Source organism: Hyperolius riggenbachi, chromosome 8, assembly GCF_040937935.1.
Source record: "Hyperolius riggenbachi isolate aHypRig1 chromosome 8, aHypRig1.pri, whole genome shotgun sequence".
NCBI lineage: Eukaryota > Metazoa > Chordata > Amphibia > Anura > Hyperoliidae > Hyperolius > Hyperolius riggenbachi.
The window spans coordinates 283,644,678-283,671,607 of NC_090653.1; the positions used below are offsets into that span (position 1 = coordinate 283,644,678).

Below are 26,930 nucleotides of genomic sequence, written 5' to 3' on the forward strand. Positions count from 1 at the left end.
CAGGGTCTAACATATCCACTAACCTAACACTTCATACCCCTCCCCCTCTCCCCAGCCAGAAGACTCCATCATGACAGTCTTCCACCCTATCCTGATCAGCCTTGGCTTTCCATAAATGTTGCCAACACTGCAATTTTTGTATGTTGTGCCAAAGTGCCACCAGCCAGTAACCATCACGCATCACTCCAGCAACCACATCCACTCCTCCATTTTGCAAATGTTATATATACCAGTTAGCTATTTGGATGCAAAATGTTCTAGTAGTAGCATCCTTGGTGGAAGTAGGGCAATTTTCCATCTGGAAGAGTGTGCTACACCTAATATTGACCTTCCTACCCCTATACCTAACAATAACCTTCCTACCCCGCCCTACACCTAACACTACCCATCCTACCCCTAAATAGAGTTGGGCCGAACCTCCGATTTTAGGTTCGCGAACCGGGTTCGCGAACTTCCGCGGAAGGTTCGGTTCGCGTTAAAGTTCGCGAACCGCAATAGACTTCAATGGGGATGCGAACTTTGAAAAAAAAAAAATAATTATGCTGGCCACAAAAGTGATGGAAAAGATGTTTCAAGGGGTCTAACACCTGGAGGGGGGCATGGCGGAGTGGGATACACGCCAAAAGTCCCCGGGAAAAATCTGGATTTGACGAAAAGCAGCGTTTTAAGGGCAGAAATCACATTGAATGCTAAATGACAGGCCTAAAGTGCTTTAAAACATCTTGCATGTGTATACATCAATCAGGTAGTGTAATTAAGGTACTGCTTCACACTGACACACCAAACTCCACTGAACAGAACAGGTATGCAGTGGCGGGTTCACTAAACAGGTATACAGTGGCGGGTCCACTGAACAGAACAGGTATGCAGTGGCGGGTTCACTGAACAGGTATGCAGTGGTGGGTTCACAGAACAGGTATGCAGTGGCAGCAGGATCACTGAACAGGTATGCAGTGGTGGGTGGGTTCACAGAACAGGTATGCAGTGGTGGGTTCACAGAACAGGTATGCAGTGGCAGGATCACTGAACAGGTATGCAGTGGTGGTGGATGGGTTCACAGAACAAGTATGCAGTGGCAGGATCACTGAACAGGTATGCAGTGGTGGGTGGGTTCACAGAACAGGTATGCAGTGGCAGCAGGATCACTGAACAGGTATGCAGTGGTGGGTGGGTTCACAGAACAGGTATGCAGTGGTGGGTTCACAGAACAGGTATGCAGTGGTGGGTTCACAGAACAGGTATGCAGTGGCAGGATCACTGAACAGGTATGCAGTGGTGGTGGGTGGGTTCACAGAACAAGTATGCAGTGGCAGGATCACTGAACAGGTATGCAGTGGTAGGTGGGTTCACAGAACAGGTATGCAGTGGCAGCAGGATCACTGAACAGGTATGCAGTGGTGGGTGGGTTCACAGAACAGGTATGCAGTGGCAGGATCACTGAACAGGTATGCAGTGGTGGTGGGTGGGTTCACAGAACAAGTATGCAGTGGCAGGATCACTGAACAGGTATGCAGTGGTGGGTGGGTTCACAGAACAGGTATGCAGTGGCAGCAGGATCACTGAACAGGTATGCAGTGGTGGGTGGGTTCACAGAACAGGTATGCAGTGGCAGGATCACTGAACAGGTATGCAGTGGTGGTGGGTGGGTTCACAGAACAGGTATGCAGTGGCAGGATCACTGAACAGGTATGCAGTGGCAGGATCACAGTACAGGTATGCAGTGGGCTGAGGGCTCACTGAACAGAACAGGTATGCAGCCAGGAAGAAGTTAAGCCTAACTAATCTTTCCCTATATGAGAGACTGCAGCAGCTCGCCCTACTCTCACTAATGCAGGCACACGAGTGGCCGTAATGGCCGCCGCTGCCTGCCTTATATAAGGGGGGTGGGGCTCCAGGGGCTAGTGTAGCCTAATTGGCTACACTGGGCCTGCTGACTGTGATGTAGAGGGTCAAAGTTGACCCTCAGGTGCATTATGGGGCGAACCGAACTTCTTCCGCAAAACGTTCGCGTGCGGTACCCGCATGCGAACCACCTAAGTTCGCGCGAACCACGTTCGCCGGCGAACCGTTCGGCCCAACTCTACCCCTAAACCTAACACTAACCTTTCTACCTCTACACCAAACACTACCCTTACTATAACTACACCAAACACTACCCTTCCTACCCCTACCACTACCCTATCTACCCCTACATCAAACACTACCCTTCCAATCCCTACACCTAACCCTAAAATTCCTACCCCTACACATAACACTATTATTCCTGCTCCTACACTTAACACTATTCCTCCTGCCACTCCAACTAACACTATCCCTCCTACCCCTACACTTAACACATACCTACTACCCCTATACCTAACACTACCCTTCCTACCCTTACACCTAACACTACCGCTACATCTAGCACTACCATTCCTGCTCCTACACCTAACACTATACCTCCTACCCCTATACCTCACACCATACCTACTACCTCTATACCTACCTAACACTAACCTTCCAACCCTTACACCTAACACTACCCCTACATCTAACACTACCATTCCTGATCCTACACCTAACACTATCCCTCCTACCCCTACACCTTACACCATACCTACGAACACCTATATCTAACACTGACCTACCTACCCTTGCACCTAACACTACCCCTACATCTAACACTACCATTCCTGCTCCTACACCTAACACTATCTCTCCTACCCCTACACCTTACACCATACCTACTACCCCTATACCTAACACTAACCTTCCAACCCTTACACCGAACACTACCGTTACATCTAACACTACCATTCCTGCTCCTACACCTAACACTATCTCTCCTAACCTTCCTACCCTTACACCTAACACTACCCCTACATCTAACACTATCATTCCTGCTCCTACACCTAACACTATCCCTCTTAACCTTCCTACCCTTACACCTAACACTAGCCCTACATCTAACACTACCATTCCTGCTCCTACACCTAACACTATCTCTCCTAACCTTCCTACCCTTACACCTAACACTACCCCTACATCTAACACTACCATTCCTGCTCCTACACCTAACACTATCTCTCCTAACCTTCCTACCCTTACACCTAACACTACCCCTACATCTAACACTACCATTCCTGCTCCTACACCTAACACTATCCCTCCTACCCCTACACCTTACACCATACCTACTACCCCTATACCTAACACTAACCTTCCAACCCTTACACCTAACACTACCCCTACATCTAACACTACCATTCCTGCTCTTACACCTAACACTATCCCTCCTAACCTTCCTACCCTTACACCTAACACTACCCCTACATCTAACACTACCATTCCTGCTCCTACACCTAACACTATATCTCCTACCCCTACACCTAAAACTAACCTTACTTACTGATAAATAATATCCACGTGGTGATCGTAATACCGTTTGCCACTGCTTGATGAATGTCTCTTTCCCACTGATCCATAAAAATATTTTCCACACTAAGAGCACATTATAACACTCTATGCCTGTGGATTGTTGAGCACTATACTGCTTGATATAACAAACACTTGAGGAGATAAACACACCCTATGGTATTGGCAATCCAAGCAAGCTATATTACCTCTTTTAATAGATACTAGCTGATTGCCCGGCGTTGCCCGGGTATGTATTTGGCTGGTGTTGACTCCGCCCACTTTTTTTTAACCCTAACACACAATTACTCAATGACCAAGTTTGGGAGCTTTGCGGTCTTTGGCATCAATAATTTGCATTGAAATGAAAAAAAAAACTCTGATTGGCTGTTTATGGCTCCACCCACTTTTCTTAATTTGAACCCCAGTCACCCAATGACCAACTGTAGCAGGTTTGAGGCCTGTGCCAATAACAGTGCAAGCAGTGGCGTAGCTAAGGAGCTGTGGGCCCCGATGCAAGTTTTACAATGGGGCCCCCCAAGCACTCTATACATAACAATTGATACGGCGCACCAAAACCTGCCAATGGCAACTACAGTGTCAGAGGTGCAGGAAGGGAATGTGGAGTAGTTTGTTAATGATTACCACTATTCAAAGTATCTATAGAAGTGATTATTATGAGCACAGGACCAATAGAGAGCTAATACTGTAGTTGAGGAAGGGCCCTTCGGGGCCCCTCTGGCCCAAGGGCCCTGATGCGGTCGCAACCTCTGCAACCCCTATTGCTACGCCCCTGAGTGCAAGAATGGTAGCAATTAAATATTCTTAGAGAAAAATTAACTCGCACACCAGCCAGAGTAAATTGCATAAAGTTTTTGTATTGAAAATAGTAGCCCTATTAGGGCAAATAGCCCATGTGATACAATAACACAACAGTAGTGTACAATGGGGTACAGTAGGGTGAGATAACACAATGCCCTTTGGGACATACAGCCTACATAGGCAGCATAGCACACAGTAAAGCTAAAGTAGCATACAAACAAAATAGCAGAGTTTATACAATCAAAATATAGCATATAACAATGAAATGTCCCATAAGGGTGAGTATACCCTGACAGCGCCGTTTCGGGGTGTCCCTTCGTCAGAGGGTAGAAGTATGAGGCTCCTAAGGTTGTTGCCCCATTGTACACTACTGTTGTGTTATTGTATCACATGTGCTATTTGCCCTAATAGGGCTACTCTTTTCAATACAAAAACTTTATGCAATTTACTCTGGCTGGTGTGCGAGTTAATTTTTCTCTAAGTGTATTTGTAGGACTGTTTTCAGCAGTCGGGTTTACTGACTCAGCACCCATTTGGTATATATTATATGTGATTGTTCATGTGTGAACCAGGTGTGCAAACCTTTTCTATTCAATTTATCAATTAAATATTCCCCTTGAGAAGTAACAGGTGAAGTTTGATTCACTTTTGTAGGCTCCACTCACTTTTCTGAATATTAAACCCAGTCACCCAGTGACCAACTCTGCAAAGTTTGAGATCCCTGCCATTAACAGTGTAAGAATGGCTGCAGTTTACATTTTCCCAGTGACATTTGTATTTGTCGCCACCCACTGATGACCCAGAATTGCCCGTGTATGTATTTGACTGGTTTTGGCTCTGCCCACTTTCTCTAACCCTAACGCACAAACACTCAATGACCAGGTTTGTGAGCTTTGAGGTCTTTGGCATCAACAGTTTGTATTTTCCCATAGAAATTAAACAAATGCTCTCTAGCATTTGAACCCCAGTCACCCAATAACCAACTGTAGCAGGTTTGAGGCATCTGCTATTACCAGTGTAAAAATGGCAGCAATTTAAATATTACCCTTGAAAATCAACAGGTGAATTTTGATTGGCCATTATAGGCTCCACCAACTTCTCTGAATATTAATCTGTCACCCAGTGACCATCTGGGAAAAGTTTGAGATCCCTGCCATTAACAGTGAAGAAGGGCTGCAGTTTAAATTTTCCCAGTTAATGACCCTGCCATTAGCGGTGTAAAAATGGCAGCAGTTTATATTTTCCCAGTGAAATTTGTTTTTGGCCCCGCCCACTCTTTGTAACCTGGACACACAGTCACTCAATGACCAACTGTATCAGGTATGAGGCTTGTGCCATTAACAGCGTAAGAATGGCAGCAATTTTAATAATCACCTTGAAAATCAACAGGTGAATTTTGATTAGCTTTTTTAGGCTCCACCCACTTTTCTAAATAATAATCCGAGTCACCCAGGAATCAGCTGTGCAAAGTTTGAGAGCCCTGCCATTAACAGTGAAGAAGGGCTGCAGTTTACATTTTCCCAGAGAAATCTGTTTTTGACTCCACCCAGTTTTTGTAACCTTGACACACAGTCACTACTCAATGACCAAGCTTGTGGGTTCCTGGCATCAAAATTGTGCTAATGGGAGCAGTTTATCCAGAAAAGAAATCTGACTGTTTGTGGCTTTGCCCCTTTAGTGAAATGCAACCCCAGTCACTTAACGACTGTAGCAGGTTTGAGGCCTCTGCCATTTACAGTGTAAGAATGGCAGCAGTTTCAATGTTCCCCTTGAAAATCAGTAGGTGAAATTTGATTGGCTCTTGTAGGCTCCACCTACTTTTCTGAATATTAATCCCAGTCACCCCATGACCAACTGTCTGAAGTTTGGGAAACCTGCCATTACCAGTGTAAGAGTGGGTGCAGTTTATATTTTCCGATGTAAAAAGTTAGTTGTTTTTGGCCCATTCGTTTTTCAGCATTTAAACCCCAGTTTCCCAGTGACTTACTGTACTAGATTTGCAGCCTCTGCCATTAAGAGTGTATGAATGGCAGCAATGTAAATATTTACCTTGAAAATCAAAAAGTTAATTTTGATTGGCTGTTGTAGGCTCCACCCACTTTCCTGAATATCAATCCCAATCACCCCATGGCCAACTGTGTCAAGTTTGGGAACCCTGCCAATAACAGAATGGCTGAAATCAATCTAACAAATCTGATTAGCTGTTTGTGGCTCGACCCCTTTTAGTGAATTTGGACCACAGTCACCCAAATACTGACTGTATCAGGTTTGAGGCCTCTGCCATTAACAGTGTAAGAATGGTAGCAATGTAAATATTCCCCTTGAAAATCAATAGGTGAATTTTGATTGGCTGTTATTGGCTCCACCCACATTTCTAAATAATAATCCCAGTCACCCAGTGGCCAATTGTGTCAAGTTTGGGAACCCTGCCATGTAAAAAAAATTAAGTTGCTGGCTCCGCCCACTTTTTCTAACCTTGACACACAGTCACTCAATTACGTTTATCAGCTTTGGGGTCCTTGGTATCAATACTTTGTATATCTGATTGGCTGTTTGTGGCTCCGTCCCCTTTCTGAATTTGAACCCCAGTCAACCAGTGACCAACTGTACCAGGTTTAAGGCATCTGCTATTAACAGTATAAGAATGCTAGCAGTTTAAATATTCCCTTTGAAAATCAAAAGTTGCATTTTTATTGGCTGTTGTAGGCTCCACCCACTTTCCAAAATCTTAATCTCATTCACCCAGTGACAAACTGCAAAATTTGAGAACCCTGCCATTAACGGTGTAAGAATGGCTACAGTTTATATTTTCTCAGTCAAATTTGTTTTTGGCTCCACCCACTTTTTGTAACCTGGGCACACAGTCACTCAATGACCAAGTTTGTGAGCTTTCAGGTCCCTGGTATCAAAAATGTGTGGATGGAAGCAGTTTATGCACCAAGGAAATCTGATTGGCTGTTTGTGACCCCGACCCTTTAGTGAATTTGGACCCCAGTCACCCAATTACCGACTATCAGTTTTGAGGCCTCTGCCATTAGCAGTGTAAGAATGGCAGCAGTTTAAATATTCCCCTTTAAAATCAATATGTGAATTTTGATTGGCTGTTGTAGGCTCCACCCACTTTCCTGAATCTTAATCTTATTCACCCAGTGACCAAGTGTGGCAAATTTGAAAACCCTGCCATTAACAGTGTAAGGATGGCTGCAGTTTACATTTTCCCATTTAAAATGAATGGCTGAAATGTGATTGGCTGTTTTATGCTCCGCCCACTTTTCCTGGATTTGTAACCTCGGTCACCAAGTGACCACCTGTGCCAAGTGTGGGGGCTCCGGCTTGATTACTGTGAGAATCGCAGCCTTTTACATGTTTTCCATTTACATGAATGGGTGGAATCTGATTGGGTGTTTGTAGCTCCGCCCAGGTGTGCAGAGGGGACACGAGACCCCAGAACCTATCATCCCAGGTAGTAAGGGATCTGTATACCAAGTTTCGTTCAAATCGGTCAAGGCGTTTTCACGTGATCGCGGCACATACACACACACGCACACACTTACAATACATCCGATTCTATATATATAGATTGTATCTCATTGATTGTACTGGTTGACGGTAGGAACGCACAACTTGTTATTGATACCACTGAAATATAGCCTGGAGTGGACTGCAGCATAGCACATACCTGCGGTAATCAGCACTCCCTGCGACTGAGCACCTACTACAGCTTGCAACTGCAAACTTTATTCCTATCCACTCAATTGGCGTATTGCTTGTTTTCATTTGAATGATGTACCTTTAGCTCATAAATTCTTCATTGTACACTTGTTTTGGGGTGTAGCATGGGTGTGGTTAGAGGTGGGATGGGGCGTGTCTTAAGTGTCCCTCTTTCTTATGTCAAAAAGTTGGAAGGCAGGGTCGTAACTAGACTTTATAGGGCCCCCCTGCAAAAACAATAACATGTCCCCGAACCCCATGTGATTGGGAGACGGCGAATGGCAGCTGAGTGTTCTGCTGTGAAGCAGGAAATAACTACACACACTCCTGCACATGGATTTCGTGAGTGAATGGGGAGGTTTGTTTGCTATTTAGCAGCACTTGCGGTTGGGGAGACAGAGGTAGAGGGTTCCCCCTAAAGCCACTGGGCCCCCCTGCGATGGCGGAGGCCGCAGGGGTGACTGCTACGCTCATGTTGGGAGGTATGCTATTGCTGAGTGGTGCCGCATCTAAGCAATCTGGTGCACTGAAGCTGCAATAACATTGCTGGCCACGATACTGCCGAAGACACAGCCTACAAACTGTGCCAAAAATAAATGGTTCCATTAGGGGTGCTGCACACTGACATCTCAGGGCTTACTGGATATAAATCAGTTGATTATATTGCTGCTTCTTTATTTTTACAGTGAGCAAGATCATCTATGAGAGAATGAAGCGCTGTTGCTCTAAAGGATTTGCGCATTATAAGAAGGAGTGGAAATGTATTCAGGGAATGAAGAAAAAGAAGAATGAAGAAACAGAGCGTTGCTCAGAAATGTTTAGGAATTGCTGTCTAAAAGCGAAAACATTTTCTGAGAGGCCATTACAAGTTGCACTTGGTGATGTTCCAAGGTATTTCAAAAATCTATCCAGCTTCACACAGTTAAGTCAGTAAGTCGTACTATTCAGGTATAAGCAGGAACAATACTGAGACTGCCTGCATGATGTTATTATTTTGTAAGATCGTGACATTCACTTGATGACTGCAGAGTGTCAGCGCACATCCAGTGACTGCAGAGTGTCAGCGCACATCCAGTGACTGCAGAGTGTAAGCACACATCCAGTCAAGGCCGGGCCGAGGCATAGGCTGGAGAGGCTCCAGCCTCAGGGCGCAGTGTAGGAGGGGGCGCACAATTCATTCAGCTGTCATTCCTAATTGTGTATGAAGCAGAAAGAAATAAGAAAAAGTTATACATATCAGTGACTGCAAGCGAGATAACTAGAGATTAAGGTGTTGGGGATGTTGTGGGCCCTGTGGCCCTCTTAGTCTAATAGCAATCAGTGTGTGACAGCTGGGGTGGGAGGGATGGAGGGGCGCACTTTGGTGTCTCAGCCTTGGGTGCTGGAGGACCTTGTCCCTGCTCTGCATCCAGTGACTGCAGAGTGTCAGCGCACATCCAGTGACTGCAGAGTGCCAGCGCACATCCAGTGACTGCAGAGTGTCAGCACACATCCAGTGACTGCAGAGTGTCAGCACACATCCAGTGACTGCAGAGTGTCAGCGCACATCCAGCGACTGCAGAGTGTCAGCACACATCCAGTGACTGCAGAGTGTCAGCACACATCCAGTGACTGCAGAGTGTCAGCGCACATCCAGTGACTGCAGAGTTTCAGCGCACATCCACTGACTGCAGAGTGTCAGCGCACATCCAGTGACTGCAGAGTGCCAGCGCACATCCAGTGACTGCAGAGTGTCAGCGCACATCCAGCGATTGTAAAGTGTCAGCGCACATCCAGTGACTGCAGAGTGTCAGCGCACATCCAGTGACTGCAGAGTGCCAGCGCACATCCAGTGACTGCAGAGTGTCAGCGCACATCCAGTGACTGCAGAGTGCCAGCGCACATCCAGTGACTGCAGAGTGTCAGCACACATCCAGTGACTGCAGAGTGTCAGCACACATCCAGTGACTGCAGAGTGTCAGCGCACATCCAGCGACTGCAGAGTGTCAGCACACATCCAGTGACTGCAGAGTGTCAGCACACATCCAGTGACTGCAGAGTGTCAGCGCACATCCAGTGACTGCAGAGTTTCAGCGCACATCCACTGACTGCAGAGTGTCAGCGCACATCCAGTGACTGCAGAGTGCCAGCGCACATCCAGTGACTGCAGAGTGTCAGCGCACATCCAGCGATTGTAAAGTGTCAGCGCACATCCAGTGACTGCAGAGTGTCAGCGCACATCCAGCGACTGCAGAGTGTCAGCACACATCCAGTGACTGCAGAGTGTCAGCGCACATCCAGCGACTGCAGAGTGTCAGCACACATCCAGTGACTGCAGAGTGTCAGCGCACATCCAGCGACTGCAGAGTGTCAGCACACATCCAGTGACCGCAGAGTGTTTTAAACTGTTCTAAATCACCTTGCTTCGACACCAGCAACTTCTTATAGTTGCGTCTCACAGACTGTGAGATAACTTGACTCTCAACACAGCAAGCAGGAGATAGACTTTCCTCAGGCTTAATATTTAAGGAGTTTATTCAGGAAACATACTGTATATACAGATATAGTTCATCATATCCTGGGAAAGCAGATTACCATGTTGCGTTACAGCTGCGTGAGTACCTTCCTGCTGAAGGTACCCAGGTCTTCTTGTATCTACTCTATGTTACATCTAGACTACCTATGTACAGCATACATTATATCAGATTACAGAAAGGAATGAAATACTTAGAGGTTCCAGTCAGCATTGAGAGCTAGTGTGAAAGTAAGAAGCAGAGCAGGAATCAGAGAGCCGTCTTCCAGCTCGTCTGCTTCTTTAATACCGACTAGGAAAGAGTTAACCATGACATCATCGTTGCCATCCCCTAGATCAGACTATTGGTTGAGCCCCCTCGTGGTGTCATAATACCCACCTACTCGATTAATATTCAATGTCACCTTTCCTTTACTTACTGGAATTTGGTATTTTGGTAAACACGGCCTATGTTGATTGTTCCTGTGGTGTACGTGTTGAGGTCAGATTAGGCCTGTGGCCTTCTTTCAGGAACATGTTCTCAGTATCTGCGTGTATCCGCTGCTACACGCAGACCCTGAGATGCCTCTGCCTGCATCACAAGAACTTTACATAAAACTCAGGCCAAGTAACTGAGGCCTACTTAACTTCTAACAATCCCCCCTAAAATGGCTTGATCCGCAGATCCCAGCTTCTGAACCCCACAGTACCTGTTTTTCGTTTCTTTATGTTTCACTTTTCGATGTTCGTGCTCACACAACTTCTCTGCTCTAGGCGGTTATCCCTGGGAGAAAGGGCATGACCTCTTGGTCTTCCTGTAACCAGGCTCTCTGGGGATGCCCTACTTCTAAGTCCCTCTATACCACATGCTCAGCATTTGCGTCACTTGCGTATCACTCACAAACTTGCATGACCACAGAAAAGTGAAACTCGTTTGGTTGTTACAAAATGGAGCAGTGCTAGGTGCCTTCTAAAAGAGCGCCTTTATACAATCAGCTCCATCACCGGTACTACTAAACCTATACCCGTAACCCTGTATATCCCTTAATTTGGAAATATTGGTTCATGAGATTGTTTATGAGGCACCAATCTCTTGACCAGGTTAATTTGTTTTGCGTAATTTGACACACAACCTCACCTGGATAATGATGCCTGAAGTTGTCATCCCCATCCAGACGACCAGTGGGTGTAGGAAGAACGTTTGAACTGCAGAGGCCCAGTCCGAGTGTCCCTGGAACATCGCCGGAAACCTTTTCCACCAGGTCAGACTGGAACTCACCTGCTTATTTTTGTGTTCTACCTCGTTAAGATCACCTGGATCATGGTGAAATCTTACCTCTAACTTAGTGTACTGTTTGTTTAACCTTTGTAACAAAATGTGGTCGTCTTGGGTCAAAACCTGTTCCCCTTTGTCCCATGTCGTGTTATCTTTCAGGATGGGAACTTCAAGTGAAACTTTGAACTTTAGAGTTCTCTTAACAATTTGAGACATAACGTCATCAAACTTGGATGACTCGATCCATATGGGATCTCCGCTCACACAATATGTTCCCCTTGGAAAATACCCCTTATCGGAACAATTATGAGAATATACCTTGAATGCATCATTAGACCTTATGTTAAAAAAACAAACCTTTCCTTCAGCCACCGGAACTATCGGTTTGGCTTCAGGGTGGATCTTTTGAATGATAGTCTGTGTTATTGAGCCAGCAGGCTTCTTCACTAAATTTGGCTTGCCCCGGCCACCACAGGTACCTCTGTGAGAATTGCCCGCATGAGGACAACTCTACTCGTTTCACCTCCCCGTCTAGCACCAAAAAAGGTTGACCTCTCAGGTCCTGGTGTAAGACATGTGTTGAGGTGGGAACTAAGGAAGTGGCGGTGCCTAAAGGAATGTTGCACCGTTTCCATTTGTTTACCCAAACATCTCGAAGCTTACATGCAAAAGATCCTTCTCCAGAAAAATTGATGTACCTCCCCTTGTCCAATCTCAGTTGTACAGGATCTTTAATCATCTCCCTGACAAAATATGTCCCCAACTGTCCTGATTGGACCTCTTCCCCCCTTATGTCCTGAGGCACAATATGTACCTGAGGTCGGGAAGACTGTACTCTCTGCAATCTTTCAATTAAGAGTACCTCTTCACTTACCCAACTAGCATGAGGATAAGCGGCTGCATATGGACTGTGTAATATCGTCCCCTGTTGTGACCCGTGTAGTGTGGATGGGGTTCCCTGTGTTGGCTTTCCCTCCCCCGGGACCGCTCTCCCCACCCTCTTTGTCACCTGGAAATGTGGCTTAATCTCGATTTTTACTTCTTGTTTCGAGAACCACCAACCCTCGGCTCTCCAGCCTTTACGTGTGTATAGTTGTTTCAGAGGCACTCTCTGTTGGTAGTTCCAGAGTGTGATGTTGTCCCCTGCGTCTCTCTGGTAGGAGAATTGACGCCTCCTGCTCGTTCCTCTCCAATCTGGAACCATCTCACTCTGCATAACCAAGACAAGGTACCCCTGAATCACACACTCCACCTTTTGCATGTACCCATTGTACTGCAATGTACCTTTTAACAAAACTTTGGATCGGTGCATCGATTCTGGGAGTGTGGCATTCAATAGCAGATTTACACTGCCATTCAATTCCCACTGCCCGCACACCTGACCCTTCAGACCTTTCACCCACATTGTGCCATGAAATTTGTTTTCTCCTGGCACAAGTGCTCTTTCCCTCCATCCCTGCTTGGTCCATCTGTGCCAAGCGGAGGGAGGTGTGAAAGGATCAGTACCTTTGTCACCCAACATCAACATGTTTGGGCCTTGTATTCTCATTAACCCCTTATTATTCATGAGAATGTTATCTCTTCATTCTCCTAGGACGAAATGGCAACCTAGGATCACCATCAGCATGGTACTCTTCATTAGGAAAGCACCTCCTTGGGAAAGAAAAACATTAGCACTTTGCATTATGCTTTGCTCAGACAGTTTTGTTAGTCTCTTTCCGATCTCCAAAATCTCGTTTTTTAGTCTCTTTCCAATTTCAGGAATCTCGCTTTTTAGTCTCTTTCCCATCTCAGGAAACTCGCTGTTCTCCAAACTCAGATTGGCATCCGGAACCTTTCGCTTATCCGACTGACATCTCCATCTTTGCTGCCAGCACTGCAGCTGTCTCGATTCCATATTGCCCAACTCCTGAAATCGAAATACAAACAAATCAATTCTTATTAATGATTTGGGATTTGCCCTGCGGCTTGTACTCTGTACACTTTAAATTGAGCAATATATACCGTAATTGATCTCGTTGCTTTATGGTTCTCATGAACTCTGTTTACTCTTTTTGGTAGATTGGAGTTAAACCTCTCTCCCCTACCTAAGTACTATCCTCAGTACTTACCTGTTTAAAATATGCTCCCACGGACTTCACCTTTGGAAGCTCTCACCTCATTGCAAGCTCTCACCACACCCCCCCCCTTCTGTACATGCGCGGCCGTCGCATGCACAGATTACGGATGTCACACACCTGTTGCTGCTTTGCAGGTGCGCCTGCAATGCTCTTGCTCATTTTCGCATTTACTTACCTAGAACTTCAGTGCGATACCAGCTCTGCTAGAAGTTCTGTGTGTTGTACCCTCTGACCAATGTTTGCCGTGCCACTACCCTCATACTACCAAAAAAAACGGTTGCCTCCCTGTAGGAAGGAGCACTTTGCACTTAAACTACACAGGGTGCAGGGCTAAGCATACCAGCGTCAAATGCCTGTATGCAGATCCCTGAATGCCCACTTGGTAGGTAGTCGTATGGCAAACCTGTCCTGATACACTGTCACTGTCACTCCGTAAATGGCAATTCTTTCATTTGTATAATTGCCCCATGAACTGCTGTCAGTTCTTGTTCTTTGTGCTACACTTAATAGGAGCTGAAAAAAACACATTTGACCAATCAGTGGATGAGAAAAACGCACAAAAAACAGCCCCAGCCCAGCATAGACCTCTTAGTCAAACTCTGGACCTGTCCACGACAAAAAACGGAAAAAAACATCACCGCTCTGCAGCCGTGGCGACGGATCCCTGGATTGGTCAACTCCCTTTTTCTCCAACTCCGGCACCCCCTGATGCACTGTCCCCCCTTTACTCTATTGGGAACTCATGCTGCACCACACGTTAAGGTGCCTCACTTAAAGGAATAATCCCATAAGCCACTCACTACAGATACTTTCCTGATCTGCGCTGCTACGTGTCTCCCTGCACCTAACTGGGAAACATTTCCTATCCGTGACCATGCTAGCCTCACAGCAACTGCTTTGTGCACGTATCCTGGCATTCCTATCCCTGGACCCAGGCTCTGGGGAATATGCGGGATCCGAGATACTCAGTAGAATGTCTCATTATTTCTACCCCCCTTCCTTTCAGCTGCTCTGCCCAGAGCCGCGAGCACAGCCTGACGTGACGTGGATCCCCTCAGCCCCTCCTCCCCCCCTGCCATGATGTGTGGGGGCCATGACTCCTGGGGGCCCTGACTCCTGGGGGCGGCTGGACTGCCAGCTAAGATGGCTGCTCCCATAGCAACCTCTTAATCCTATACACATTCGGAGAAAAAACAAAATCAACAGAACAAACATTTCATGCCTAATTACATATAGCATCAACACATATTGCAGAAAATCAGCATTCCGCTACATACACTCTCTTCAAAACTGGAGAAACAAACCTTGTCCCAGCTGCAATTCTAAATGCTATACATCTTAGTATCACCCAGTGACGCGGAAATATCTCTCTCTTATCTCAGACATAACTCAGACCTACTAGAGCGCACTGTATAACTCTAAACCACTTTAACTGTCACCATCCCAGCTAGAAACTTCTTCTGGAACGAACATTTATCAGCCGGAGCTGACCAAACAACATTAAACATATGCAGACCTTTAGAAACTTAATAGCAGCACTGACTGAAACGAGAGAAGCTTGCTTACCTCTCCACGCTTTCTCCTCGAAGAAAAAAACATACTTCTAAACCTCACGGCTTACAACTGTCTCACACTCCCTCTTTCTATTTACTAGTCTCCTCTCCCTCTCCCCCTCATCCACTACTAACAGACTGAAACACTGCTGGCTTCTCTCTGCAGCGGGGGACCCCCCCCCCCCCCCCACACATCTGGCATCCTTCCCAGTCTCTGGGCAGGGAGAGGGAAAAAAAAAAAAACAGGGAAGGAAGGGAGAAAGAAAAAAAAAATGAAGCACGCAGCCTCCAAGCTGCAATTAACACAGAATGTACACATTAACAACTCCTTGCACAACACCAAATACAACACAGATAATGCAATATAACAACTTAAATCATACATGCCTGATTAGCGGACTCGTGGCAATTCATCAGCTTTCCGCAACTTTCTCAGCGAAAACAGATTGGACCCCGGAACTCCTGAGCACGTCATCTCACTCCGTCCCCACACTGGACTGGCTCAGTGGATCGATCTCCCGAAGCAAGTTGCAAGCTGGCCCCGGAGTGTCCCGTTGCGATCCTGTTTAGGCTTGTAACTGCTGTGCACATGCAGCTACAGTGTAACGTCCAAGAGTTTCGCCGCTGATTTCCTCGAATTGCAGCCCGTGTGCCGGCTCCCACACACTCCCCACACCAGCTTGTCAGCTTGATAAGCTTTACAGTCCGCGTCTATTATGCTTGTTTTGCTGTGGAATATCTTGAAAACTTCAGCCCCTGGCCCCGTCTGCCTGTTTTGCTAGACAGCGAAGGGTTTCAGCACCATTGTTATAAACTGTTCTAAATCACCTTGCTTCGACACCAGCAACTTCTTATAGTTGCGTCTCACAGACTGTGAGATAACTTGACTCTCAACACAGCAAGCAGGAGATAGACTTTCCTCAGGCTTCTTCAATATTTAAGGAGTTTATTCAGGAAACATATATACAGATATAGTTCATCATATACTGGCAAAGCAGATTACCATGTTGCGTTACAGCTGCGTGAGTACCTTCCTGCTGAAGGTACCCAGGTCTTCTTGTATCTACTCTATGTTACATCTAGACTACCTATGTACAGCATACATTATATCAGATTACAGAAAGGAATGAAATACTTAGAGGTTCCAGTCAGCATTGAGAGCTAGTGTGAAAGTAAGAAGCAGAGCAGGAATCAGAGAGCCGTCTTCCAGCTCGTCTGCTTCTTTAATACCGACTAGGAAAGAGTTAACCATGACATCATCGTCGCCATCCCCTAGATCAGACTATTGGTTGAGCCTCCTCGTGGTGTCATAATACCCACCTACTCGATTAATATTCAATGTCACCTTTCCTTTACTTACTGGAATTTGGTATTTTGGTAAACATGGCCTATGTTGATTGTTCCTGTGGTGTACGTGTTGAGGTCAGATTAGGCCTGTGGCCTTCTTTCAGGAACATGTTCTCAGTATCTGCATGTATCCTCTGCTACACGCAGACCCTGAGATGCCTCTGCCTGCATCACAAGAACTTTATTTATTTTAAAGACATACTCTGCGGACAAGCCTTTTACATAAAACTCAGGCCAAGTAACTGAGGCCTACTTAACTTCTAACACAGAGTGTCAGCACACATCCACTGACTGCAGAGTGTCAGTGCACATCCAGTGACTGCAGAGTGCCAGGGCACATCCAGCGACTGCAGAGTGTCAGCGCACATCCAGTGACTGCAGAGTGTCAGCACACATCCAGTGACTGCAGAGTGTCAGCACACATCCAGTGACTGCAGAGTGTCAGCACACATTCAGTGACTGCAGAGTGTCAGCACACATCCAGTGACTGCAGAGTGTCAGGGCACATCCACTGACTGCAGAGTGTCAGTGCACATCCAGTGACTGCAGAGTGTCAGCGCACATCCAGCGATTGCAAAGTGTCAGCGCACATCCAGTCACTGCAGAGTGTCAGCGCACATCCAGCGACTGCAGAGTGTCAGCACACATCCAGTGACTGCAGAGTGTCAGCACACATCCAGTGAATGCAGAGTGTCAGCACACATCCACTGTCTGCAGAGTGTCAGTGCACATCCAGTGACTGCAGAGTGCCAGGGCACATCCAGCGACTGCAGAGTGTCAGCGCACATCCAGTGACTGCAGAGTGTCAGCGCACATCCAGTGACTGCAGAGTGTCAGCGCACATCCAGTGACTGCAAAGTGTCAGCACACATCCAGTGACTGCAGAGTGTCAGCACACATCCAGTGACTGCAGAGTGTCAGCACACATTCAGTGACTGCAGAGTGTCAGCACACATCCAGTGACTGCAGCGTGTCAGCACACATCCAGTGACTGCAGAGTGTCAGGGCACATCCACTGACTGCAGAGTGTCAGGGCACATCCAGCAACTGCAGAGTGCCAGGGCACATCCAGCGACTGCAGAGTGTCAGCGCACATCCAGTGACTGCAGAGTGTCAGCGCACATCCAGTGACTGCAGAGTGTCAGCGCACATCCAGTGACTGAGTGCAGAGTGTCAGCGCACATCCAGTGACTGCAGAGTGTCAGAGCACACATCCAGTGACTGCAGAGCGTCAGCGCACATCCAGTGACTGCAGAGCGTCAGCGCACATCCAGTGACTGCAAAGTGTCAGCACACATCCAGTGACTGCAGAGAGTCAGCACACATCCAGTGACTGCAGAGTGTCAGCGCACATCCAGTGACTGCAGAGTGTCAGCGCACATCCAGTGACTGCAGAGTGTCAGCGCACATCCAGTGACTGCAGAGTGTCAGCGCACATCCAGTGACTGCAGAGTGTCAGCGCACATCCAGTGACTACAGAGTGTCAGCGCACATCCAGCGACTGCAGAGTGTCAACGCACATCCAGTGACTGCAAAGAGCGTCAGCGCACATCCAGTGACTACATCCAGCGACTGCAGAGTGTCAACGCACATCCAGTGACTGCAAAGAGCGTCAGCGCACATCCAGTGACTGCAAAGAGCGTCAGCGCACATCCAGTGACTGCAGAGCGTCAGCGCACATCCAGTGACTGCAGAGCGTCAGCGCACATCCAGTGACTGCAGAGCGTCAGCGCACATCCAGTGACTGCAGACAGTCGGCGCACATCCAGTGACTGCAAAGTGTCAGGATGCTGTGACTGTGTGTGCTATTGTGCTATGTATCAGTGGGCTGGTCTGGGCTGGTCTCACCACAGTGCTCTCTCCAGACTATCTCCTCCTTGTCCCGCCTCCCTGAGCTGGTGGTGGTTTCTAGTTCCTGTTTCCTTGCTGTCCACCACCAGCTCAGTTACACCCTCCATGTCTCCTTCTCACTTCCTCACACTGCGCAGGGGCTGATGGGAGGTGGAGAAATGGAGAGAGAACAGCTAACAGCCAGGAAAAGCAGGTGGGACTGTGACTGACTCTCAGGTCTCAACACAGACAGCAGGACCCAGACATCACAGAGCACTGCACAGCCACAGAGCACTGCACACCTCCCAACTTTTTGAGATGAGAAAAAGGGACACTTAAGCCAAACCCCTGGCCACGCCCTCACCACGCCTCTAATCACACATACCATAAAGATTTCATAAGAAATATATAATGTTTTATAATTCAAACCACACTGGTCCTTTCTATCCTGGTGCATTTTCTTTCATAGTAACATTTTGAAATTAGTAATATATCAATTTAAAGGTTGGGAATAAAGTTTAGAGTCAATCAAACACATTTTTAGTATAGAAATATATATATTTACATAGAAAGAGGGACAAAGTCCTGAAAGAGGGACAAATGAGGGTGAAACAGGGACAGAGGGACAGGGCTCCCAAAAAGGGACTGTCCCTCCGAAAAAAGGGACAGTTGGGAGCTATGGGGTGGGTAAGATTTTTTTGAAGGTTAATTATTTTGTTTAAAGAGACTCTGTAACAACAAAAACCTCCCCTGGGGGGTACTCACCTCGGGTGGGGGAAGCCTCCGGATCCTAATGAGGCTTCCCACGCCGTTCTCTGTCCCACGGGGGTCTCGCTGCAGCCCTCCGAACAGCTGTGCCGACTGTCAGTTCAATATTTACCTTTGCTGGCTCCAGCGGGGGCGCTGTGGCGGCTTTCCGCTCCGAACTACACGGAAATACCCGATCTCAGTCGGGTCCGCTCTACTGCGCAGGCGCCGGAAACTTGCGCCTGCGCAGTAGAGCAGACCCGACGGCGATCGGGTATTTCCGTGTAGTTCGGAGCCGACAGCCATCAGAGCACCTGCGCAGGAGCCGGGAAGGTAAATATTACGTCACCGCTGCACGGAGGGCTGCAGTGAGACCCACGTGGGACAGAGGACGGCGTGGGAAGCCTCATTAGGATCCGGAGGCTTCCCCCACCCGAGGTGAGTACCCCCCAGGGGACGTTTTGTCGTTACAGTTCCTCTTTAAGATACATCTTAATGGGGCTTATTTTAAAGTGAATCTTAGATTATGTTTATTTATAGTTACCTGGATCTTCCTCCATCCCCATGAGCACTGTGGCCTTACTCCTTGTCCTTCTTGCACTATGCATCCCAGTAATCCGTCCAGCCGCACTCCTCTGCGCATACGCGAGTTGACCGCGCGTGCACCCCTTGTTGCGCTCCAAAAGATGGGAGCATTCTGTGTCTGCGCAGTACTACCACAAGCATGCGCAGAAGCCTACGACTGGCGCGGCGATTGAACGGATTACCAGGAGTCAAAGCGTCAGAACAAAGGGGGTGAAGAGGATGGTAAGGGAGGCCACATTCTTCATGGGCCTGGAGGAATCCCCAGGTCAGTATAAATGAGGCCCAGTGTACCATCTCAGGTACACTTTAAACATAGCTCCCAACTGTCCCTTTTTCGGAGGGACAGTCCCTTTTTGGGAGCCCTGTCCCTCTGTCCCTTTTTCACCCTCATTTGTCCCTCTTTCAGGACTTTGTCCCTCTTTCTATATAAATATGTATATTAATATGCTAAAAATGTGTTTAATTGACTCTAAACTTTATTTCCATCCTTTAAATTGATATATTAATAATTTTAAAATGTTACTATGAAGCAAAATTAACCAGGATAGAAAGGACCAGTGTGTTTTGAATTATAAAACAACATATTTTTCTTATGAAATCTTTATGGTGTGCGTGACTAGGGGCGTGACAAGGGGTGTGACAGGGGTGTGGCTTAAGTGTCCCTTTTTCTCATATCAAAAAGTTGGGAGGTATGCTTTAAAAGATACCAGAGCCATAAGCAGGGCCGGCGCTACCATAGAGGCAAAGGAGACAGCGGCCCCAGGGCCCCAGAGCTTGTAGGGGCCCCCAGTGGCTACAAAAGGAAAAAAAATTTCAAATCGGCCTTATAGTTTTTGAGAAAATCGATTTTAAAGATTCAAAGGAAAAAAAATACACATTTAAAATCCTGCTGAATTTAATGGTTAATAGCAAATCCACCTTAAATGCTAGAAACCCTAAATTTGCAGGATATGTTAAGGAGATCATTAGGAATAAGAGGAAAAAACAATTTTTCAAAAAGACCTTATAGTTTTTGAGAAAATCGATTTTAAAGTTTCGAAAGGAAAAAAGTATACTTTTAAATGCAGTAAATGTCACTTTTAGTAGCTAACCTAACGGTAGTGTAATTTTACATGCATCAAACGAAAGCGCAATAAATTTCCTGGCGGGGTTTCCAGGGGGTCTATACGCAGCCGCAGCGCTTTGGCCAGAGATCGCTATACAGCCACAATATGGCTGTATGAAGATCCCTGGCATTTTTTCCTATTTTCCCAATTTTTTTTTATGTTTAGAGTGTGGGAATTAAAAAAAAAAAAAATTATGTGGGGTCCCCCCTCCTGAAACTTTTTAACCCCTTGTCCCCCATGCAGGCTGGGATAGCCAGAATGTGGAGCTTCGACCGATTGGGACTTCACACCCTGACTATACCAGCTGCAAAAAAGGTCCCCTAATGCCGATTTTTGTTCCGTGGTATATGTTGGGGGGGCCCCCAGGTTTATTTTGCGCTGGGGCCCCATTGTTGCTTAAACCGGCCCTGGCCATAAGCGTCTCCCTCCTTTGTCACCTAAATGCCCCCCTGCAGCCTCTTCTGTGCAACTGGGTCAGTGAGTAAGTTGCAGTAGTGCGCAGGCACTGGCCCGACTGCGCAAGTCCTATATCGTGCAACCACGGCCAGGAACAATGCACAACGTACCCGTGTCACGCACATGTGCAACTTGCCTACCTGGAAGGGGGTGCAAGGGGGCAATTAGGTAACACAAAGGAAGGGGCCGGAATAGAATGGACATGAGAACAATACATTCCTGCTCCCCCTGTTTTTCCAATTCCTTTTGGCTCTGGTATTCTTTCAAGGGTTATTAAAGTAAAAAAATGCAGTTTAATTTATCTGGGGCTTCTTGCAGCCCCCTATAGTCATCCTGTGCATGCCCCATCACTCTGGAACCCTCCAGTCAGCAGTGGTAACCCCCTCAAAGCTGGCTGGTCATCACAGGAACATTCTACTTATGAGCAGAAACGATTTTCCCATACTGCGCATGCACGGAATGCTGCGGTGTATGGGGATGCGATGAGGTGCATGGCTGGAAGCTTTGATGGGAGTCGCCCCAAAAGGACAGTGCGGGCACAGGGTGACTGCAGGGGGCTGCAAGAAGCCCCAAGTAAGTTAAAAGGAAGTCTAAAGTAAAAAAAAAAAGAAGTTTAATGAAATCCTGGGTAATTGTAATTAAGCAGTGTCCTCATTGTCCAAAATGCAATCTATGGACACAGACTGTGTCCTCTATTCTCTGCCCCTCACAAATCCATTCAGCTACAACTTGGTCCAGACTAGGGGGTCGGGGTTTTTGAACTAGTAAAAGTCTGCCCGCATGCGCAGTTCAGGCCGTTTGCATAAAGCATATGAGCAATTTATTCAGAATGATGTGTCTGCGCTCCCAGTGGCTTCTTGAGCGGCGTGCTGCACTCATAGCAGCTGCCAGCAGTACATGAGAACTGAACTGTGCAGGGCAGGGCAAAGACTTCTTCCTTGGGTCAGGGCCTACTTCAGTCCAAATTGTAGCTGAATGGAGCCGTGGTTAGGGGAACGGAGGATGCAGTCCACATCCAGCATAAGGCCCGGTTCACACTTGCGTTTTCAGCCAAAACTGTCAGTTGGACACGGATCTGGGCGGTCCGGGTCCCTTCAGGATCAGTTCCGTTTGCGGTCAAAAAAGTATCAGGTTATGTATCAGCAAAAAGTGGGATCAGCGCATCACCAGGCCGCCTCCGAATGGCCTCCGGTCAGAGATGCGCTGAGACCCCCCAGAGACTTAAAACGCACCTTGAACCCAAACAGAGGCTCTGCATATACACCAAAAGCAAAGCTGTTAAGTGAGAGCGGCTGACCAAAAATGAATTAAATTAGTACATAGCAAGGAAATGAACAGCGCTACTTAAAAACAGATGAGTGCCTACCTGCAAAAGAGTGCAAGCCCCACTTGTGGGATAAAATACACACTGAGCATACACATGACCTGTCTACCACTGGAGGATGTTGGTTTCCTGTAACAGCTTGCATGCAACTTGTTAAGTACTCGTCCCTCCCACTGCGAAGAAGTCAATCCTCCATGGGAGCGGACCTAGCACTAACTAAATCCTACCTATGCATATGCATAGGTATAGGTTATGTATCAGGTTTGCATCAGTTCCGTTTTAACCCTCTGGGCGATACAATTACATCGCCCAGGAGGGGGCGCAGCACTTTTTTTAAAAAAAAAATATTTTTTAAATCATGTAGCGAGCCCTGGGCTCGCTACATGATAGCCGCTGTGCAGCGGCATCCCCCCACCCACTCCGATCGCCTTCGGCGATCAGAGTAAGCAGGAAATCCCGTTCAGAACGGGATTTCCTGCTGGGCTTCCCCAGTCGCCATGGCGACGGGGCGGGATGACGTCACCGACGTCATGGACGTTGTGACATCGGAGTCCCGATCCACCCCTCAGCGCTGCCTGGCACCGATTGGCCAGGCTGCGCAAGGGGTCTGGGGGGGGGGGGGGCTGCGCAGCACGGCGGGTAGCGGCGGATCGGTGGCGATTGGAAGTTACACGCAGCTAGCAAAGTGCTAGCTGCGTGTAACAAAAAAAAAATTATGCAAATCGGCCCACCAGGGCCTGAGAAATCCTCCTGCACGATATACCCCGAGCTCAGCTCGGGATTATCACCCAGGAGGTTAAAGAGACAGTACTAAAAATAGCCCAAAAGATAAACTATATACATTCTGTTGCTCTGAAAGGTCTGGAAAGGCACTGTGGTCATTGCTGGACATAGAGCACACAGATACAACCCCCCCCCCCAGATTCTACACCACGAGCCCCCAAATCAATTGCAAACATTACACTGGGCCCAGTTTATTTGTCCTGTATGGGGCCCAAAAATTTCTGAAGGCGGCCTTGAGAACACCTCATCTTCCGCAGCCACCAGCGCTACTACAAGCACCACATCCGCTACATTTGACACTTCGCAGGAGTTATTTGGTGGTGAAATCACTGATTCACAGCCACTACTGCTACAACAATATGAAGGCGCTAAGCAAGTTACACCACCTCATATGTGTGAGTTAGGCGACACTATGGACATAAGGTGTGAGGAGGAGGATGATGAAGTACCTGCTGTTGGTGCAGTTTTGGAGGTGTCTGAGAAAAGCGAAGCTGGGCAGGATGATTATGATGACGATTATACGGATGCCACGTATGTTCCCAATAGAAGAGATGAACAGGGGGACAGTTTGGAACGGGACTCAGAGAGGAGTAGAAGGTGCTGAAAGAAGCAGGGGGAGCTCGTCCTCAGAAACAGCTGGTGGCAGTGTCCGGTGCCATGTATCGCCAGCAATGGACAGCCAGCCAACATGCCCTTCGACTTCAGCTGCTGACTCTGAGGCCACCATAGTGCCATCACCCCAGGGGGGCTCAGCGGTGTGGACATTTTTTAGTGTGTATGCCTAAGATCGGAGTAAAGCCATCTGTTCTCTCTGTCTCCAAAAATTGAGCCGTGGAAAGGCCAACACTCACGTAGGGACAAGTGCCTTACGAAGGCACATGGAGAAAAGGCACAAAAAGCAATGGGAAGAACACCTGAGCAAAAGCACACAACAGAAAAGCCACCCTCCTTCTCCTCTTCCTCCTTCAGGTGCAGCATCTTCAGCCGCTTTCTCCCTTGCACCTTCACAGCCACCCTCCTCCACTCCGCCTCTGCCCTTGAGCGGTTCCTGCTCCTCTGCCCACAGCAGCCAGGTGTCCGTGAAGGAAATGTTTAAGCAGAAGAAGCCAATTTCTGCCAGTCACCCCCTTGCCCGCCATCTGACAGCTGGCGTGGCGGAACTATTAGCTCGCCAGATATTACCTTACAAGCTGGTGGACTCAGAGGCTTTCCGTAAATTTGTGGCCATCGGAACACCGCAGTGGAAGATGCCAGGCCACACTTATTTTTCTAGAAAGGCGATACCCAAACTGTACCGTGAAGTTGAGAGGCAAGTGGTGTCATCTCTGGCGAACAGCGTTGGGTCAAGGGTCCGCCTGACCACGGATGCTTGGTCTGCCAAGCACGGTCAGGGCCGCTACATTACTTACACAGTCCATTGGGTCAACCTGGTGAACGACGGCAAGCAGGGAGTACGTGGCTGCGCAGCGGACCAACTAGTGACACCTCCACGGCTTGCAGGCAGGCCTCTTGCCACCTCCTCTCCTTCTCCTCCTGCTACATCCTCTTCGCTGTCTTCCTCCTCCTCCTTCTTGGCTGAGTGGCAGTTCAACTCTAGTGGTGCTGCCATCTCCGCTCCCGCTACACAGCCCCATCTCCCCAGAGCCTATGCTGCATGCCAGGTACGACAGTGTCACGCCATCTTAGACATGTCTTGCCTTAAAGCGGAGAGTCACACTGGACCAGCTCTCCTGGCTGCTCTTAACAAACAGGTGGCTGACCCCGCACCAGCTGGAGATCGGCAACATGGTATGTGACAATGGCAGCAATCTCATTTCTGCGTTGAATTTGGGAAATTTGGGAAAGCTGACTCATGTACCCTGCATGGCACATGTGTTAAATCTGGTCGTGCAAAGATTTGTGTCCAAGTACCCAGGCTTAGAGGGCGCCCTGAAGCAGGCCAGGAAGTTGTGTCAGCATTTCAAGCGGTCTTACACGGCCATGGCACGCTTTGCGGATATTCAGCAGAGAAACAACTTGCCAGTGAGACGCATGATATGCGATAGCCAGACTCGCTGGAATTCGACCCTGCTCATTTTCTCTCACCTGCTAGAACAGGAGAAAGCCGTCACCCAGTACCTGTACAATTACAGTAGAAGAACACAATCTGGGGAGATGGGGATGTTGTGGCCCAACAACTGGACACTGATGCGAAATGCATGCAGGCTCATGCGGCCGTTTGTAGAGGTGACCAACCTGGTGAATCGCACTGAAGGCACCATAAGCGACTTGATCCCCTACACTTAATTCCTGGAGCGTGCCATGCGTAGAGTGGTGGATCAAGCTGTGGAGGAGCGTGAAGAGGAACAGTTACGGCAGGAAGAGTCATGGGAGCAATTTTCATCTGAACCAGTTGTTTCCTCAACACCTGTGGCAGCACAGAGGGGGGGAGGAGGAAGAAGAGGAGTTGTGTGGGGAAGAAGTGGAGTCAGACTCGGATGATGAGGAAGGTGTTTCTGTGGAGGAGGAAGAGGCGGCGGCAGAAGAACAACCGCAGCAGCCGTCACAGGGGGCTTGTGCTGCTCCATGTTCCCGTGGTATTGTTCGTGGCTGGGGGGAGGAAGAGGACTTACGTAACGTCACTCAGGAAGAGCAAGAGGAGATTTATAGTACATCTGGATTCGACTTTGTGCAGATGGCGTCTTTCATGCTGTCCAGCCTGTTGAGGGACCCCCATATACAAAAACTCAAGGGGAATGAGCTGTACTGGGTGGCCACGCTACTAGACCCTCGGTACAGGCACAAAGTGGCAGACCTGTTACCAACTCACCTGAAGGCGGAAAGGATGCAGCACGTGCAGAACAAGCTGGCAACTATGCTTTACAATGCGTTTAAGGGTGATGTCACAGCACAACGCAATAAAGGTACCACTGCCAGTAATCCTCCTCCCATGTCCACGCAGGCAAGGACAGGATGCTCCTGCGATCTCATGGTGATGTCGGACATGCAGACATTCTTTAGTCCAACGCCTTGCTGTAGCCCTTCGGAATCCACCCTCCACCAATGCCTGGACCGGCAGGTAGCCGACTACCTGGTCTTAAGTGTGGCTGTAGACACTGTGAGCAGCGATGATGAACCCTTGGACTACTGGGTGCGCAGGCTTGACCTGTGGCTAGAGCTGTCCCAATTTGCCATCCAACTTCTTTCTTGCCCTGCCGCAAGCGTCCTGTCAGAAAGGACCTTCAGTGCAGCTGGTGGCATTGTCACTGAGAAGAGAAGTCGCCTAAGTCATGACAGTGTTCAGTACCTGACCTTTATCAAAATGAATGAGGCATGGATCCCGGAGGGCTACTGCCCACATAAAGACTAAGTCAGTCCCCACACACAGCATCTCTGCCTGCACGCTG

General features: G+C 47.9%; 1 protein-coding gene across 3 annotated transcripts in view; it reads left to right on the forward strand.

Annotated features, from left to right (window-relative positions):
- The window catches only part of LOC137527945 (uncharacterized), a 270,389-nt gene that overhangs the window by 65,705 nt on the left and 177,754 nt on the right, over positions 1–26,930 (forward strand). For all 3 annotated transcript variants that reach the window (XM_068249064.1, XM_068249062.1, XM_068249063.1), the window contains exon 5: positions 8,613–8,817. In XM_068249064.1, coding sequence (XP_068105165.1) covers positions 8,613–8,817 — 205 coding nt within the window. The remainder of the gene's footprint in view (positions 1–8,612; positions 8,818–26,930) is intronic.